At 35.3% G+C, this 20,152-nt stretch overlaps 1 protein-coding gene across 1 annotated transcript in view; it reads left to right on the forward strand.

Annotated features, from left to right (window-relative positions):
• GLRA3 (glycine receptor alpha 3) overlaps positions 1-20,152 on the forward strand; it is a 222,710-nt gene that overhangs the window by 184,492 nt on the left and 18,066 nt on the right. Inside the window, 2 exon segments of the mRNA XM_074228942.1 lie at positions 897-1,034; positions 7,386-7,600. Coding sequence (XP_074085043.1) covers positions 897-1,034; positions 7,386-7,600 — 353 coding nt within the window.

A 20,152-nucleotide genomic window follows, 5' to 3' on the forward strand; every position in this document is an offset into this window, starting at 1 on the left:
TAGCTTCATTTTAATACAAGTCAGGAGTTAGATTTTTTTAAGAATCTTGCATGTATAAACAGCAACAGTTACAGATGTGCATTTCAACAAATGAGGTGATTATTTACTGAACTCATTTTTATATTCATTCCAATAAACAAGAGTTTCATCTTACAAACAAGTTTAAATTGAACAAATTCAGCAAATATTCATTATGTGCTAAATATGGATTTGGAGACGCAAAATTTAAAATCATATTAAGTCTCTACCCTCATGATAGGCTGGTAGAGTCTCAGACCAGAATAACATGATAGAAAGCATGATTGATTTGGAGTAGGATGTTGGATTCAAATCAAAGCTCTTCTACTTTCTATCAGTTTCCTACTCTGTATAAAGAGGGGGTGTTACCTCTAAGTTTCCAACTTTAAATATATAATAATCACAAGAAATTGGTACATCTGAAATATCAAAACAAAACTGTCCATGAGGTCCTAGGCTGGAAGGGAAGTCTTTATTGGCAGAGAATTAGGAAAAGCTTCATCACTTAAGAAAGGCTATAAAAGACAGGAACGAATTTAGCACTTATTTTCTGTGTCTGTATGTTTGCTTTCTGTGCACATTTCTTTAAGGTATTTCTAAGGTTTATTTTTCCCCATATGTTCCTGAGTAGGCTCTAATAAATAGAATAACTCTTATATTTGTCTTATTTTAATAAAATTTTAGAAGAAATTTAAATTTTCACTAATTTTTATTTCCTTATAAATTGTTCTTTCTGGATAGTTGTCAGAGGAACTGAATAAGGAAGTACTCAACATCTTTACTAATTTTTATTTGTATGAATAAATATTCTTGCTTTTAAGTGATTTGCTTAGAATACTGTTTTATAGCATGAGTGGTTTTAATTATCTTTTGCCTAGTTGGATATACCATGAATGATCTCATCTTTCAATGGCAAGATGAGGCACCTGTACAAGTAGCAGAGGGACTCACTTTGCCCCAGTTTGTTTTAAAAGAAGAGAAAGACTTGCGATACTGCACCAAACACTACAATACAGGTAGGAACCAATCAGAACTCATTATGACTGGGGAAATAGCAATCTCTATAATGTTTATATATATATATATATATATATATATATATATATATATAATTGAATATAATTATAATTATTCAGCTCCTTCCTAAATATATTGAACCAACTTTTCTAACTATATTTGAAATGCATAATTTTTTTCTAGCATCAGAAAGAAAAGTCTTTGAAACATATAAATCATACTTTTATATAAATGAATGCAATTATATAATTGACTTGAAAGAACCAAACAATAGGCTGATGGCAAAAATATGTTCTATATTAACTTAAAAGAACAGAAAAAGTCTCATTAAAAGAACAATGGCTTTGTTTTGTTTCTGAGAAATACCCTCAATCAAAGGTGGCAAACTCAAATCAAACTGGAGACCACTAAACCATATATGAGAATCTCTTCCTTATGATGACTCAGGAAACCACAAAGTAATATCCATGTTTTATTGTATTTTTAATTTTTTTGTTAAATATTTCCTAATTATATTTTATTCTGGTTTAGCTGCATTCCCAAGAGTGTTGTGGCCATCATGTGCCCAGAGGATATGAGTTTGACACCTCTGTCCTAGACCATTCTAATGAAATGAGTAAGGGAAGAGTAAGAAATATGAATTCTTTCAATCCACCTAGGGAAAAAGTCACTAAATCTGATTCCTGTATTAACACAAATGGAGGAAATTTTTCATAGTGGTTATTGTTAGTCACTCTATCCCCTACATGCAAGTTACCCAAGTCACTTTGAGGCAAAATTATATTGCAGATAAAAGTATATGCATTAGGGTAGTCCCTTTTCTTTCTGATAAATTCTGTCACACTAAGGTATTGGGCATTTCCACCTCTCCTTTGAGTATTTGTATTTGCAACAAAAACTATAGGAAATGGAAAAACTTCTCCACTACCCCCCACTCCCAAGGAATGTATCCAATTAGGTTTGGTAGTATCTGGCATAGATGCATGAGAGATTTTCTAGCAAGCCAATCTTTCTGGAGCATTTCATATCATCTAACCTTTATAATACACAAATCAATTGGACTGATATAAAGAAAAGGCTAGTAGAGAATTACATTATTCATTTTAGTGCCTTGAGCTGCAGCAAAAATACATTTAGAACAAATTCATGTTGACATTTTCTTCTGTGGTTTTTCACAGCTGCCAGAATCTTGGCTAAACTCAAATTCATTCATTTAATAGTGTCTACAGTATGGCATGGTTGGACCTTCTTCAAAAAGTATGAGGCATTTTCTAACATAGCACTGGCAAAACACATTCTTTATTGAAACTAATTATATCAGTTCATTTAAAGAAAAAAGATAACATTCTTATTGAGCTGCCAAATATTTTATTGCTTTGCTTTATTCCCTAGAAAGATATAACTTACTTAAAAATAAACATAACCATAGTTCATCAACAAATGACTTTCATGGCAGGGATATTCTCTCCACAAACATAGATTACAATCCTTATGTAATTGAGATAATGTCCTTGAAGTGCTTTCACGGTCAAAATATCCACCACTTTATAGCCAAGGAAGTGACAAGCCTCTCTAAATTTAATCTGGTCTCTGGCTAACATACAAATACTGTCACTATTCCCAGGCTCAAAATCTTTTCAGCTAGGTAAGCACATGCCAAAGTTAAAGTCTTACTTAGAGGAACTTCAAGACTCTAGGGAAACCTATAAACTATGATGAGAGTAGGATTAAGAAGTCTACTAAGATAGACTTCAAGAACTCATGCAGATCTATAAGCCATGATGAGAATTAGATCAAATCCTATTTGAATAGACTTCAAAAACCCAGAGGCATCTTTAGGCAATGAAAGTGGAATGCTAGATAGGGAATAACATCAATGTAATTCATTCATAAAAAATAAAAAAAATCTTTGAAACAGAAAAATCATACATTTACATAAATGCATGAAGTTATATAATTGAAGTGAATGATCCAAACAAGGAACTGATGGCTAAAATATATTCTATGTTAACTTCAGATAAAAGAAGTCTCATTCAGAGGTTTTGAGAATTCCCTTTACTCAATAAGGTCAACACCTTTGAAACTTCCTTCCAGAGTTGACTAAAGTACCTGACAATTAAATGATTTGACCAAGGTCAAATGACCAGTTTATGTTGTAGGTGGGACTTGAACCCATGTCTTCCTAACTCCAAGGATATTTTTCTTTTCACTAAATACCACCATTTCATTCTTTCCCAAAATGCTGAATGCTCTTCATTATCTTTTTTCTAATGTATATAAAGGTATTCACTTTAAAATTTAAGTAACCAAAAGCTTACCACTGAGTTTCTTTAGAAGTAAATAGACCTGGTGCCTCTAAGCCATGTATCTCTTTTCTTGTTTTTTAGCAAAAAATCAATTTATTCACAATTCTTTTGGTGTAGTTGATAGAATGCCAAGCTTTGAATAAGGAAGACAGGTTTTAATCAACCTCTAAAACTTAATAACTGAATCATGTTGGACAAGTCACTTCATTTCTCCTCTTTTATTAGGTTCTTGAAAGGCTCAAAGTAATAAATACTGTTCCAAAAGTCATCAAGGCTAGAACTCCACTAAGACTTGTGAAATATAACAATGTAAAATACTTTGTAAAATTTAAGGCATTGTATGCCAAGTAATATGATACAATGTTTACTAGTTACCAGTTTATTGGCAAAAACTTTTATCTTAGATACCTATAGAATAAAGATCTGGGAAACATTTTTGAAGCTGTATCTTTGACTCCCATTTAGAAACCTGGGAAAATCTTGTCATTGAGCATCTCAATTGCCTGGCACAATACTTTAATGAGCAAAAGGCAGTATTCCTGTCTAACTTCTCTTCTCGAGTGGGAGGTGGCCATGAGGAGAATGGGAGAGAACTAGACCCAAGATATAAATAGTAGTAAATGACCAGTGAGGAAGTTTTTTCTGCCAATACAAATCAAACTTTATATACATATACATATATATTTAACAACTATGAACCAGAACAATATAAAAGAATACCAAACTATAAAAGTAACACAAACCTGAAAATACCTATTACCATAATGTCCTATTTCTTGAACTCAAATCCTTTATCTTCTATCTATACTAGACTTTACCCACCCACTACTTAACCTTTAAGTCTTTGTATTCTCTAATTCTCCTCTCTAATCACTTCTGGTTCTACTTTTCCACTTGCTTCACTTTTAGCTCTGATGAATTCCAGTACTTTTAACCATTCCTGTCCCCCCATTTCAATACTCTATTCCAGTTCTGGCTTCACTTAAATCCCTAAATATGCCTATTCCACATGGAAACTTTTCAGTGGCCTCAAAATTCTTCACTGCATGTCTTTTTCAACTTACTAACCCTAAACTGTTGTTATTAGCACTAAAGAAAGAGGTCAACAGTTTTATACTTTTTTACTGAACAGTAGTTATTCTTTATATTTCAATATTCCAAATATTCGAAATTATTTCCATTCCTTTTAAACTTGTGCTCTCACTGGTCTAATGACTCAACCTTGATTCAGGTGTCTCTCTCACACTCCCTATATGTGCCTTCCCAGTCACTGCAATCTAGACTCATCCTTTGCTCATGGTAACTTTAGAACCCAGATATCTAGGGAACTTTTCAGTAATCTCCCAATTTTTTCTTAATCTGCTCTCTTATAGGACCTAAGGAAAAAATATGGAAATCAAGAACAGTTCGAGTACCTGTCCTATAGAGGCAAAAGGGAAAATTAAACTTTAATAAGAACCATTGGTTACATAAGTATAATTTCACTTTTTAAAAAAATCCTCAATAACATGAAATATGCTAAAATTGAAAGCTTATTTCTGTCAAAATAGACTTGTTATTTTATATCATTAAAAGTATGAATAAATTGTTCACTTGTGCATGACAAATTTTGATGAATTTCCCTCAAAGAAAAAGTCTTTTGAATTTTCAAAGAAAACTTTAATGGTTTTATTCCTAATAAAAAAAAAGTTAGAGGAAAAAGTAAAAATCAGGTCCTGAATCCTCTCTCTCATGTTGGAACTGACACCAAAGGATCTTGTTAGGGCTCAGACATCATCCTAAAATTACATTCTCTATTCTGTTTCTTGGTTTTAATCTTACTAGAATACCCATCACAAAATTCTCCTATTTCCCATTTCCCAAATAAATACTATTTGTTTCCATAATTAATATTTTGCAGTTTCATTACAGTCATCTTTTTAATGGAATTGCTTGCTTTATTTCATAAATTAAAACTAAAACAAAATTTTAAATGAATATTATATTGCTCCTAACTGTAGAATATATCAGTGTATATTCTGTCACAACATTCTTTGTTCCATACTCATTATTATATGACTAATAGATGTGTTTTTTTCCTTATAACCAGAACAAATTCATTTCAACCAAGTTTTTTTTTTTATCTCAAATGGGTTTTATGGGAAAGAATGCAGGAAGAGATTGATGGGACAATTAATTCTTGATTACGAGAAGAACCTTTAATGTTGTTTCATAATTTTCCATCCCTGAATCCCCATTCTTTCTGGTTGAATTAATTTCTCATAAGGGAAATTCTCTTTTACCACCCTGTTCTTTCTCTTCTTACATCTTTGTTCTATTTTTAATCATAGTGGTAACCATAGAAATGTAAGGGTTTTCAAAAATATTTTTGGAACTATTATGTTTAACATTTTATGCTACTTACCTAGTGAAAATATTATATGAAAAGGTAAGAATTCACCCATTCTGTTAGAAGTCTCCAGGGACTGGTGGAAGGAATACTGGACTAAAAATGATAAGACCTTGGTTCAAGTACTTTCTCTGTTACCTATTAGCTATATGAAAGTCAGTAGGTCACAATTTCTCTGGGCCTAAGTCTCCCTGACTTCCTAAAAGGAATATTTTTATACTAGTTACTTCCTCAGCAGTGTCATAATGTAAAGTGCCATTTTACAAATGGCATATAATGTGATAGACAAAGTGGTTCTCTCTTATAGTGTCAATGCTTATGGGTCCCTCTAGTAGGGATCAATTCATAATAAAATTCGATACAGAAGACCTCTAAAATAATGGCATGGCAAAGAAGGAAACAGGCATGTCAAGGAAAACTTCCTAATAATTAGATCTCTGCCTGGTGTGAAGTGGACTATCTGGGGAAAATAGCGCTCTCTTCCTCAATTGGAAGTCTTTAAGAAAAAGCTGGATGACTTCTTGTCAGATATTTTTAGTGAATTTTTTGTAGGGAGATGAATGTAAATTAGAATAGATGGCCTTTTCAACTCTGAAGTTCTGTGACTCAGGTTCTAGAAATTGTGCCAGGTCCTGTTTCTCTCTGGCAGGTCAACTCTTAACTATTCATGGCCCTGAGTAAACTAAGGACAATGTCTGATATTATAACCTAGAGTTAAATTAATGACTGGTAACCCTAGCTTATTCCAACATGGGAGCCACAAAATTCCTATCTCTCATGTGCACACAAACACATATACATACACAAGCACACACACCCAGCTTCCCATATTTATCTCCTGCCTAACTTGAATCCAATACACATACACACACACACACACACACACACACTTGGTAGGGGTGAGCCTGAAGAAGAGCATCTCTGGTGCTCTTCTCCCAAGTCTCTTGACATACAGTTATGTTTTCTCCCTAAAAAATAAGGTCTTTAAAGTTAAGGATTGTTTAATTTTTGTCTCTGAAACATAAGCATAGCCCAGTGCCTAAATGTTGGTGAAATGAATGAACAATCTTTTGATTATTTTATAACTTTGTACCTGGCTCATGTGACTAACCTCAAAGCAACCTCTATTCTGATCAGAGAATTTTGTGCAAATAGATTCCATCAATATATTACAAGATCAAAATTGTATCAAGGCAGCTACTGGTACAGTGAATACCTGAAGAAATGAATCCAAATTTGAATTTTAAATTCATATTCATTGTCTTATACTGTTTCACTGAACAAGTCATTTAATCTATGTTTTCCTCAGTTTCCTCAACTGTAAAATGTTAATAATGATAGCATCTACCTTGAAGAGTTGTTGTGAAAATCAAATGAAATAATCTTTATAAAAAAGCACTTATAACAATACCTGCCTCATGGAGATACTCTATAAAGGCTAATTACCTTTCCTTCCTCATAGCTACTTCCATTTAGAAAATACTGACTTAGTATTTCCTTCCTGTTTTAGCAAAATTATGAGTAAGAATGGACTGTGAACACCATAGTTTTATTAGAAGACATCAAAATTATTTCAGATAAGAAAAATATATTTAATTGTTGATATGACAATGATATGTTCATGTAAGAATGAATGTGTTTTTCATTATCATCAGGAAAGTTCACCTGTATAGAAGTTCGCTTCCACCTTGAACGACAGATGGGCTACTACTTAATCCAGATGTACATACCTAGTCTCCTGATTGTTATTCTGTCATGGGTTTCATTTTGGATTAACATGGATGCAGCTCCAGCCAGGGTAGCCTTGGGGATAACAACTGTGCTGACTATGACCACACAAAGCTCAGGATCCAGAGCTTCTCTCCCAAAGGTGAGTAAAGCTAGCATTTCATGATTGCATATATTACATGAATCACTGACAACACTGAAATCATCCTGAACAGATGGTTCCACTAGGCTTTACTTAGTTATGATGTGATCAAAAGAGAGACTAACTTTTTGCTATACATAAGCACTTCCCAAAATGCATACATGCATGTACATGCATCCACATGAAAAGAACACACATAAATTTGCAAAGATTGCAGCAGTCTCTACCAAGGATATTTAAAAGTACGTGCTCTTTTTTTTATAACAAGCCTTACCTCAGGAAAATACAATTGGCTGCTTTTTGCTAAGGGAATGCCAATTGACAAATATTAATTTCCCCTTTTAGTGACCTGCAGGAAAGGAATATTTCATAGCCTATCCTTGTGTCCTTCTCTAATGTCTCACAATCTCTTTATCATCTCTCCTGTCATCATCAAACTATAAGTATCCATATATATATATATATATATATATATATATATATATATATGTATATATATATATATATATATATATATATAGTACCCCACGGTGTAATTAACAAAGTTAATTTTTCATGACTGCTATAGTTCTTTTGGAGTGGGCTGTGCATTGCATTCTATTCTTACAGTATCTTACAATATAATTTCATTCTATTCTTACAATCTAAATAAAAGCAGGAAAAATAATTTACTCAATAATATGCAAATTAATGCACTAGAAGTATGTTAATTATTAGTGTACTAATTCACATCCTGTATTTCTCACTGTTTTTCCAAGGTTTAATAGTGAAATATCAGAGTGAAGTCTCATGTTATTAACATTTCATTGTTTTTATGTATTTTATATAAACTATTATTCTAAGAAATATTGATCTGATTATAAATTATAAATCTGCTCATAATTTTTAAGCTAATGAGCCTTGTCATTTATTTCTATTTTCACAACCATATTGCAGGGCTTCCTGTTAGTAGCTGAAATAATGGTCATTCCTTTGCTAACCAAATGTGTATTTTCAAAATTGTTTTTCCACATGGGCTAATCTGAGAGAAAACCTTGTTTGTTTTAGGATTTTTCATCTAAAGGGAAGGCAGCAAAATTTCAATTTGGGGAATTAACTCTTTCTGACCTTACTTTCCTGCTACTTGAATAATCCAAAAATAATTAAGAAGTATTTAGTTCACCATTTCCGAATATGCTGAAGAGGCCTGGGTGGAAAGGTTTGTACAAACAAAATTCAGTTATAGATTTGAAGCCTGTATTTTATTTAGTATTTAGGCCTTTGGGATTATTCTGCGTTTTTGTCTTTTCTTACATGTATTACATGCAAATTATTTATCAATAAAAATGTCATCATGTATAAATAAATGAGATTTCGAATCAACCATGGTAAAGAAATATCAAATTTTTATTGAACATACAAGATGTGCTCAGGTACTTTGGTGAGATCGTAAATCTTTATGGTCCTTAATTTAAAGAATTTGTAATCTAGTCAAAAAAGTGAGAAAACTAACATTTCTGAACAATTCAGAATAAAATACAACCAGGAGCTAAATTAAATAGTATAGACCACAAGTGCTAAAGGAGTTCGGGGGACAGATGGAACAATGAAGACTTCAGGAAGCAAGAAAAACTTCATAGAAACTCAATGTCATAAAGGAAAGATCATATTTGAGTAGATCAAAAAGAGAGTGTTCAAAAAGGTCAGGGGTAGAAGATCTTAGTGAAGAAGGAGGTGATAAAAAGAATTTCCTATTTTAGGAATTTTTTTTACATCTCACATACATAGAAGGGGTGTGTGTGTGTGTGTGTGTGTGTGTGTGTGTGTGTGTGTGTGTAAAATTTATGGATACCATAAAACTGTGGGGATATAATATTTTAGGTGGCACAATCCAGATTCAAGAAGATCTTGTCAGGCTACAAAAATAGCAGCAATAATAGATAGTGTTTACATATAACTTCAAGCTTTGCAAAGTTATGTACATGTTATCTCATTTCATCTGGAGTTAGCCAGAGAAAATTTAGTATAATGTTGGGCAAATGAAATTTAGTAAAGAAAAATATGATATCCTTCACTTCAGAAAAAAATAATTGCCCAATTACTAGATGGGTAACAAAAGCAAATTCATGTGAAAAAAAAGAAAAGATAAGATGAAAAGAAAAAAGAGTTGACCCTGATATCAATCTAAGCTATCAGGGTAACTGCCAAAATAGATACTGTGGTCCAATATTCAGCCTCATTTTACACTGTTTTTGTCAAACTACATTGGAATCATTGTATTTAGCCATGAGTGTAACATTTTAAAAGTTTTATTAATGAACTACAGTACATACAGATGAGCTTAACAAGGATGATGAGGGGTGTGGAGAGTCAGATCACAGAATCATAAGTTTGGGCTAAAACGACTTTAGAGACTTCATTTTACTGAAGAAAACTGAGGAAGACAAAAAGTTAATTGATTGCCCAGGATCATAATATTTGATGTAGGCTTTGAACCTCTGATTCTAGGTCCAGAAATCCATCTATTGTGTCTCCTAGATGCTTCCTATGAGAAACAGGGAATGTTTAATATGGAAAAAAGAAAAAAGGAAGTTTTAATGTGGATAAAATAGCTATCTTGAAATATGTTGAGAGCTAATATGGAGAAAGACAACTCCATATTCTAAAGCTTCTGAAAGTACATCTGGGACCCATTTGTGGACATTTCAAGGAGGAAGATTTTAGTTCAAAATGGAGACGAACTTCACAGAAAGTAAGATTGCCAGAAGATTGTAATCTTACTAATCATACATTAAGTTCCTCATCACTGGAATTGTTTTAAAAGGAGTCAGATCGCAGTGCTAGAAATTGGACACTGCTAGATGGCTCAAGTCATCGAGTGTGGTCTGGATAAGAACAAGTTTGGGTCTGAAGCTATAGAACTAGTCAACTTCCTCTAAACTACTGGACATTAAAATCCTCTTTCATCCCCAAATCTTGCATAATAATAAATATAACAACATTACAGAGATTGTTTGTTATCTGACATGAGGGTAATATAGCAATGGAGGATAAAACCTGGAGAAAAGCAAACTGGAAGAAGACATATTTCTATCTAAGAGAAATCATCCTGAGAATACCATCCATAAAATATATTGAAGTAACAGCTAGCATCCACAAGAGCACAATTAAGTTTTAGAAGGTACTTTATAGAATTATCTTACTGGACCTTACAACAACTCTATATAATCAATTATAGATGGAGAAATTGAGGCAGAGAAGTATTTGACAAACAAAACAGAGGAATTTTCACTTGATCCTGTAAGTAATCATAAGTCACTGGAATTTATTGACCTGGAAGGTGACACCATCAGATCACTTAAGGAAGATCATTTTGACAACTTGGTGGAAGACAGTCTTGAATTTGGAGTGACTTCAGACAAGATTAATGGTTTTGTTGTTCAGTTGTTTCAGTCATATCTGATTTCTCATGACCCATTTGGGGTTTTCTTGGCAAAGATACTGGAGTGATTTGACATTTCCTTCTCTAATTCATTTTACAGATGAAGAAACTGAAGCAAATAGGGATAAATGACTTGACCAGGGTCACATTACTAGTTAGTATCTGTGGAATGATGATTCTTCCAGACTCCAAACCCAGCACCCTATCCACTGGGCCACCTAGCTACCTTTAACTCAATGTATATATGTCATAAAGATATGTTGTCTTAGGGATCTGCACCCTGAAGTGAGAAGAAGAGTGAGATAGAGAAAGATGGCACATGGAAGTGTTTAAAAAGATGATCAATATTAGGGGAGACAGTATTAGATAGGAATTCATTTCTACTTTGGTTTATGCTCTGATTACTTCTAAAATAATTCAGACTGCTGATGATGTCTATGTTTGTTAGTATGGAGAATATGATCTGACTTCCATGACCTAATCCTCTTTATATACCTCAACAATTTCTTGCAACAAGGCAGGTCAGTCAATCTCAGGTCATTGTGGATTTTAACCATTAAGGTCATTTTTAATATTAAATTAAAACAAGTTTATATGATTCTATAGGAAGCATCTGTTTATATATTAATACTTAATCATATTTCTTACAAATAAAATAATTTTCACATAAAAGAACAATCTCTAGTATAAAACAAACACGGGCATACTGGGAAATGTTTAGCCACTGACTCTGGGAGAAAATGTATGTATGATACACTTTTAAGTTTAAATTTCATTAAGAGAAAATGTTAATCCCTTAGATAATCAACAAACAAAAAACTAAATACTGATTTTCAATTTTGACTGATTTACAAAATGTAAATGCTTACACTGAAATTTTTTAATGTATTTAGTTATTCTTATTTTGTATAATGTTTTTTATACATTAATAAAATATTCTTGTTTAAGAGTAAACATAATACCCCCTCCTCCCCCAAAAAATACAGACCTGCATTCAGGATAAAGTAAAAGGGAGAGAAAAATATTAAAATTAAAACTAAAAAAATAGTAATAATTTTAGGTGTGGCCAGGTGGCACAGTGGACAGAGCACCAGCCCTGGAGTCAGGAGCACCCGAGCCCAAATCCGGCTCCATACACCCAACAATCACCCAACAGTGTGACCCCATGCAAGCTACCCCAACCCCACCGCCCTGCAATAAAATAAAATTGTAATAATAATAATAGTAGGGGCAGCTGGGTGGCGGACAGAGCACTGGCCTTTGAGCCAGGAGCACCCAGCTCCAAATCTGGCCTCAGACACCCAACAATCACCCAGCTATGTGACCTCAGGCAGGCCACCCAGCCCCATTTGCCCTGCAACCCCCCCAAAAAAGAATAATAATAATATGAAATGTGCTTTAGTTCGTGTTCTAACACCACCAGCTCTGTTGTGGGTGGATCACATTCTTTATGATAAGTCCATCACAAAAGTTACTTCCATATTTTTCCACCATTGCCATTGCTAATTGCAACTGCCTCCATTCATACTTCTCTACTACCATGTACTATATTTTCTCTCTCCTTTAACTCTGTCTCTGCTGTAGGGTAGCTGAGTGGTGCAGCAGACAGATTCCTGGTCTTCGGGCCAAGAGGTCCCAAGCCCACCTACCACCCCTTAGGCCCAGCATCCACCCAGCTCTGTGGTCCTGGACAGGCAATTCAATCCCAGCCCCTTGAAAGAAGTATAAAAAGAAAATGTGTTATATCTGACTATTCTCCCCCCATGGTCCATGCTCTACTCCATCACTCACATCACCCCTCCCCCTGTCACCCTTCTCGCCTTCTTACTCCAGATGTCTATACCCCATTGAGTATATATGCTGTTTCCTCTCCTAGCCACCTCTGATGAGAGCAAAGATTCCCTCATTCCCCCTTGCCTTCCCCCTTCCATATCATTGCAATAGCTCATTGGAATAAAGAAAAATCTTATTATATGAAATATCTTAGCCTATTCCTCCTCTCCTTTTTTTTCCTCACATTACATTTCCCTTTTATCTATTGACTACATTTTTACACCACATTATATCTTCAAACTCAGCTCTATCCTGTGCTTCATCTATAAAAGCTCCTCCTACCTGCTCTATTAAATGAGAAGGTTCATATGAGTATTATCAGTATAATTTTTCTATATAGGAATACATGTAGTTCATCATTATTAAGTCCCTCATATGTTCCCCTTCTCCTCCACTCTCTATGCTTCACCTGACTCCTGTATTTGAAGGTCAGACCTTCTGTTCAGCTCTGGACATTCCAGCAGGAGCATTTGAAATTCCTTGGGTTCATTGAAAGTCCATCTTTTTCCCTGGAAGAGGACATTCATTTTTGCTGGGTAGTTGATTCTCAGTTGCATTCTAAGCTTTTTTTTTTCTTCTGGAATATCATATTCCAAGCCCTATGAGCTTTTAATGTAGTTGCTGCTAAGTCCTGTATGATCCTGACTACAGCTACATGATATTCAAATTATATCCTTCTGGTTGCTTGTAATATTTTCTCTTTGACTTGGGAGTTCTGGAACTTGGCTATAATATTCTTGAAGGGTATTTTTTTGATCTCTTTCTCAGGGAGATCGGTGGATTCTCTCCATTTCTATTTTGCCCTCTGCTTCTAGGATATCAGGGCAATTTTCCTGTAGTAATTCTTTGAAAATGATGTCAAGGCTCTTTTCCTGATCATAACTTTCAGGTATCCCAATAATTTTTAAATTATCTTTCCTAAATCTTTCTTCTCTATCAGTTGTTTTTTCAATGAGATGTTTTACATAATCTTCTAATTTTTCATTCTTTTGGTTTTGAAGTATTGAATCCTGATTTCTCATAAAATCAGCAATCTCCCTCAGTTCTATTCTTTGTCTGAAGGATTTGTTTTCCTCAGAGACCTTTCTTATCTCCTTTTACATCTGGCCAATTCTGGTTTTTAAAGCATTCTTTTCCTCAATAACCTTTTGAACTGTTAATCCATTTGACCTATGCTGGTTTTTTAGCATGTTATTTTCTTCAGCATTTTTTTGTATCTCCTTGACTAAGCTGCTGACTTCATTTTCATGTTTTTCCTGCATCTCTCTCATTTCTTTTCCCAATTTTTCTTCTATCTCCCTCACTTGATTTTTCAAAGCCTTTTTTTGAGCTCTGTCATAGCCTGAGCCCAGTTTCTGTTTTTCTTGGAGTCTTTAGATGGAGGAGCTTGTGCTTCCTCATCTTCAGATTGAGTGTTTTGATCCTTCTTGGGATCATAGGCAAAGTATTTCTCAATAGTGTTCCTCTTTTTTCTCTGCTTACTCATTTCCCCAGCCTGTGCCTGGTTTTGGGGTGCTTACTGAGCTTTTGAGTGTGTGAAGTTCTGTCTTCCCTGCTGGTCTGTGAATGAACACAAGCACACCCTTCTGCCACGGGGCTGAGGTGGGGGGGCCTGCTGTTCTATGGGGAGGGGGCTAGACTGCGATCAGGATCTGAATGTAGTCAGAACCCCAGAATCCTGTTCCAGGGACAGAGGACAGAGCTTGGCAGTCTCTCTCCGCTCCCTCCCTAGGCTCAGGCTCAGCATGCTCATGCCCTGGGGGCTCCTGCTTACCACTGCTTCCTGTTCCTAGATCTGGCCACACTGCTGGTTGTGTCCTGAGGGCTGGGCTTTCACATGTTCACTCTGGCAGAGGTCTCCCGCTGTTCCCCCAAGTTGTGCCTGGTGCTCCCTGGGGTGTAATTCAGGAAACTCCCCTGCTGCTGTGAGCCATGGCTCCCAGCACCCTGGGGCTGCCTCCGGAGGCAGAGGCAGAAGTGCCTTTGTTCTGGCGGGCCACCCCTCCAACCCCATGGAGCCGAGCCTTTCCACTCTTTTACAGGTTACCTTGGGTTGGAGAACTGCCTCACTGGATCCCTCTGTGGATTTTTGTCTCTCAAAAATGTAGTTAGAGTTTACAACTTTTAAGAGAGAGCACCTAAGAGAAGATCCTCTCTTGTCGCCATCTTGGCTCTTCCCATACCATGAAATTTTAATAACTATCTCTTGAGAGCCTCTGGGAGCTGGTTTCAACACATCATTGTATTACGGACAGCTTGGTACATTAAATAATGTGGGAGGCTTGGAGTCAGAAAGACCCATGTTCAAATCCTACCTCTAACAGTGTTTGTCCTCTGTTCTTGAAAAAGACCATGATATCAGAAGAGGTGATCCCATAACAAACACATGAATTGAATTTGAGAGAGTGGAGCCTGTGCTAAGTCACAAATTTCACTTTCTACTCCAGAGCCATCTGAGTATAGTGACTAGATATGAAATCAGGATAATTGGAAATGGCCTACCTCTGAAAGTTCTTAATGGTATGTCCTTAGGCAAGTCACTCTACCTATCCTAAGTGGATTATGATTTACAGTATAGGATGGTGTCCTGAGATCAGAGAACTCCCTTAGCATCAAAATGATTTACTACTAGTTTAAAAAAAAAAAGAGAGAGTTAACAGAGAAACAGATTAGGAAGACAATCTAGAGAAACCAATTAGCATAGCAATCTGGTATCCCATAAACCCTGATTTCAGTTCCTGGGAAAAAGCCACACTATATGATAGCAACTTCTAAGAAAACTGAAATAGATATTCTATTGGACCTATACCTCAAAGAGATCCAAGAAAGATGGAAAGGATTCATATATACAAAAATATTTCTGGCAGTTGTTATTGTACTAGGAAATAACTAAAAATGACAGAAGTATCTTTTGGGAAGTAGCTGTATAAATTGTGGTTTATGAATATAATGGAAAGTTATTGTAACTTAAGACATGATAAAAGGGATGGGTTCCAAGAAACATGGGAAAACTTGTGGTAACCACTAAAGAAGGAAGGGAATAGAACCAGGAAATCAATTATGCTGTAATAGCATTGTAAAGATAAGCAACTTCTGAAAGACTTTAAAAAAAAATCCAGATGGCGTGTAGTGAATAGGGCACCAGTCCTGAAGTCAGGAGGAACTCAGTTTAAATCCACCCTCAAACACTTAATAGATACTAGCTGTGTGTTGTTGGGTAACTCACGTAACCCCATTGCCTTGCAAAAACCAAAAGTTAAAAAATTTAAAAACAAAGAACATCCTAAGATCCCTGCTAAATATCCAATCTCTTGACAGAATATTTAACTAGAAATGCAGAATGAAATATACATTTTTGGAAAGGAACATTGTAAAAATTTGCTTTGCTAGAGTTTGTTACATGAGTTTTGTTTTTCTCTTTTTTTTGGTTGAGAGGAGACTGGGAAAGAGAGAAAACAGATTTTAATTTAAAAAAATAAATTTTTAAAAGAACTTACAGATCCTACAAGGAAATGCATATTTAATTTAGGTTTATTATGGAAGTAACATCTGCAGTTTCATACTATTTCCATAAACCTGAAATGGAATACATCTGTTGTAGCTACTAGGAATGAGTCTCAATGATCTCTAAAGCCCATGCTCTGAGTCATTGTCTAGTGTTCTCAAAATATGCTTTTCCCATTGACCACTCTAGTACAATTTTTGTATCTTAACACCAACTTTTAACAATTCCTTATCATTTCTCTTTGCTCTTATCCTCCTCATTTCTAGTCAGCAACAGATCTTGAGTAAGGCATGAAAAAAAATAGAAGTTAGCAAATACTTCTCCAGAAATGAGGCAAAATGCAAAAACCCTTCACTAGGACATTAGAGAATGTTGAATTTAACTTTGCAATAAAGATTGTTTTTCAGGTGACATAAAAAAGTGAGGGAAAGAGAATTTAATTAAAGGGAAGCTAACTAGAAAGAAAAATTCTATAGCTCCAATATGAATCAAGTGAAAAATGGAGCTCTTCTACAACTCAGAAAAGCAGCATGATATAACAGATAAGAGTACCACACATACATGATATATGAACAAGCGCAAATTATTCAATCTCTATGATCCTCAAGCAAATGTCTAAGACTAGAAATTATAAATGGTCTGTGACTAGGGAAAAAAATTATAAGTCCTTGATATAACTTAGGTTAGTAGCTAGACTAGGAAGGAAGCCCACAACAATCCTGGATTTTTAACTCAACAGAAAGTGATAGAAAAACAAGTCAAAACCAATTAACTATAGAATGTATAAAATATTTTAGACTTTTATCTTTCAAGATATTCACCAGAATAACTGCTAGCTGTATAGTAGCAAGTACAATACATACTTTACAGAAAAAATAGGACATTTTTAAAAAGAAAAGTCAGATTTGTTTTGCTTGCCTGCAGAGGACAAAACTAGTGTAGTAATGAAAATTATTTTTGACAATTACCTCTAGTTTTTAGCTGCATGCAAGTGAAATTTCTTAATAGTTCAATAAGGTACTTAAAGAAATATGTCTGGGCAGCTAGTTAGCACAGTGGACAGAGTACCGGTCTAGAGTCAGGAGGACCTGAGTTCAAATTTGACCTCAGACACTTAATAATTGCCTAGCTGTGTGACCTTCAACAAGTCATTTTAGCCCCATTGCCTTAAATGAAACTAAAAAAGAAAGAAAGAAAGAAAGAAAGAAAGAAAGAAAGAAAGAAAGAAAGAAAGAAAGAAAGAAAGAAAGAAAGAAAGAAAGAAAGAAAAAGAAAGGGAGGAAAGAAGGAAGGAAGGAAGGAGAGAGAGAGGGAGAGAGAGAGAGAGAGAGAGAGAGAGAGAATGAAAGAAAGATGTCACCCTATTCCTGTTGGAGGTCTTAGAGCAAAAAGTAAATCACATCCAGTAAACTAGACCATGCTACCTTATATCTTCTGTCCAGTCTCGTTTCAAATCTATCAAACCAAATGCCTTCATTCACAATGAGTAGCCCTTGTTATCCCAATTCCTCTCCCCCCCCCCCCCCCCACACACACACACACTTCTACTTCCCTATGGCCCTACATGTGATGTCTCTTCCTTTAGATTCTGAGCTCAATGAGGGCAGGGATTATCTTTCTTTTTTTAATAATTATAGTCCTGGGAGCAGCTAGGTGGCACATTGGATAGAACACAGGCCCTGGAGTCAGGAGTACCTGAGTTTAAATCTGGCCTCAGACACTTAATAATTACATAGCTGTGTGGCCTTGAGCAAGCCATTCACCCCATTGCCTTGCAAAAAAACCTTTAAAAAAATAATTATAGCCCTGGTGCTTAATACCTGATGTGTTTTGGGTACTCGATATCAAAGAGATCAAAGACTCAGTTTCTATTCAGGTATGGATTTGAATACAAAGCCCATTTCAACTCTGAAATTTCATGAGTCTCCAAATAGTTGTCAAGTGTATATTTTCTTTTTGTTTCTTGCAAGGCAGTGGGGGTGAAGTGACTTGCCCAAGGTCACACAGTTATGTAATTATTAAGTGTCTGAACTCAGGTCCTCCTGATTCCGGGGCCAGTGCTCTATCCGCTGCACCATCTAACTGCCCCAAAATGTATATTTTTTTGACACAAGCTATAGAAAAATTTTAGATACATGGATACATGGGCATTTCTATATTTTGTGTGGGTTAAAAACCATACCAGATTTGAAACCAAAATTAGGAGTTTCAGTTCTTTTTCTGCCATTTACTATCACTATAATGGAGCAAAGTCACAACCTCTCTGGAGGCATAACTTTTGCATTTCTAAAATGACATTTAGAGAAGGAGGGAGGGACTCAATCTCTAAGATGTTTCTGTCTTTGAACACCATGACCCCATGAACCAATTTGATTAGTGTATCTCACTTAAGACGTGCTCTCTCATAGACTAGCAGGAGTTAGAGAAATAAGAATCTATATGTGTCTTCTATTCTTGTCTATGGTATTTTGGCTTTTCCAAAAACAATTAGTCACCACTGTTGGATAACACTAAATTCACAAAGGAAAATATAGCGATAATGAAGGAGAAAGTCATTATAAAATAAAACTACTTTTGAGAATTTATGTATGTGATTAAGTTTTGTATTTGCTTGTAATTACCAATAAATGTCTTGTATTCTTCTGTATCCCCCAAAGTGTTTCATATAATGTCTTGTGCATCACAGGAGCTGAACAAATGTTGATTTGCTTTATCTGCCCGCTCTGAGCTTCCAGAAAATCGCTTCTCCAATTCTTCCTCATGCTGTAGAGGAGGCTCTGGGGTCCCTTATAGTGATATTCTCTCTGTGTTATGTTCTGGCGACAAAATATGTACCTATCATCTCAAAAATGTGAAGACAGGCAGCTAGGTGGCACAGTAGATAGAGCACCAGCCCTGGACTCAGGAGTACCTGAGTTCAAATCCAGCCTCAGACACTTGTAATTACCTAGCTGTGTGGCCATGGGCAAGCCATTTACCCCCTTTTGCCTTGGAAAAAACCTAAAGGAAAAAAAAAAGAATGTGGAGAGACTCATCACCAGAGGGCTGGTCACCAGATATTGGATTGTTTTGACAGTAAAAGCTCATGAAACCATCTAAAAACAGATGGAGGTATTGTAACCTGTGAATTATTGCAAAAAAAGCAGACTGATATTGTGAAAATAGAGCTGGATTTGGAGCCAGAGAGTTCCAATCCTGATTCTATTTCTTAATACCTGTGATTCTGGGCAGCAATCCTCAATTTTTTCTTCATAAAAGTTTACATTTTAACAATTAGTTATCAGAGAACTATTTTATATCAAGCACTGTGCTCTTATCTCAACTTATCTTCACAACAATAATGGAAGAAATATACTGTTGATATTATTCAAATTTTACAGATGAATAAACTGAGACAGACAGAAGCTAAGTGACTTGCCTAGGGTCATTTCACTAATAAGTATCTGAAGTTGAATTTGAACTTGGGTTTTTCTAATTCCAAATCCAGTGCGCTACCCCCTGTGCCACTTAGCTACACTTGAATAAAAGAGTTGGGGGGGGGTGGCTAGGTGGCGCAGTGGATAAGAGCACCAGCCTTGGAGTCAGGAGTACCAGAGTTCAAATCCAGCCTCAGACACTTAATAATTGCCTAGCTGTGTGGCCTTGGGCAAGCCACTTAACCCTGTTTGCCTTACAAAAAAAAAAAAACCCTAAAAAGCAAAAAACAAAAATAAAAAATAAAAATAAATAAAAATAAAAGAGTTGGACTAGACAACCTTCAAGACTGCTCCCAGCTCTGGGTCTAGAATCATAC

This window comes from Macrotis lagotis, chromosome 3, assembly GCF_037893015.1.
Source record: "Macrotis lagotis isolate mMagLag1 chromosome 3, bilby.v1.9.chrom.fasta, whole genome shotgun sequence".
NCBI classification, from domain to species: Eukaryota; Metazoa; Chordata; class Mammalia; order Peramelemorphia; family Peramelidae; genus Macrotis; species Macrotis lagotis.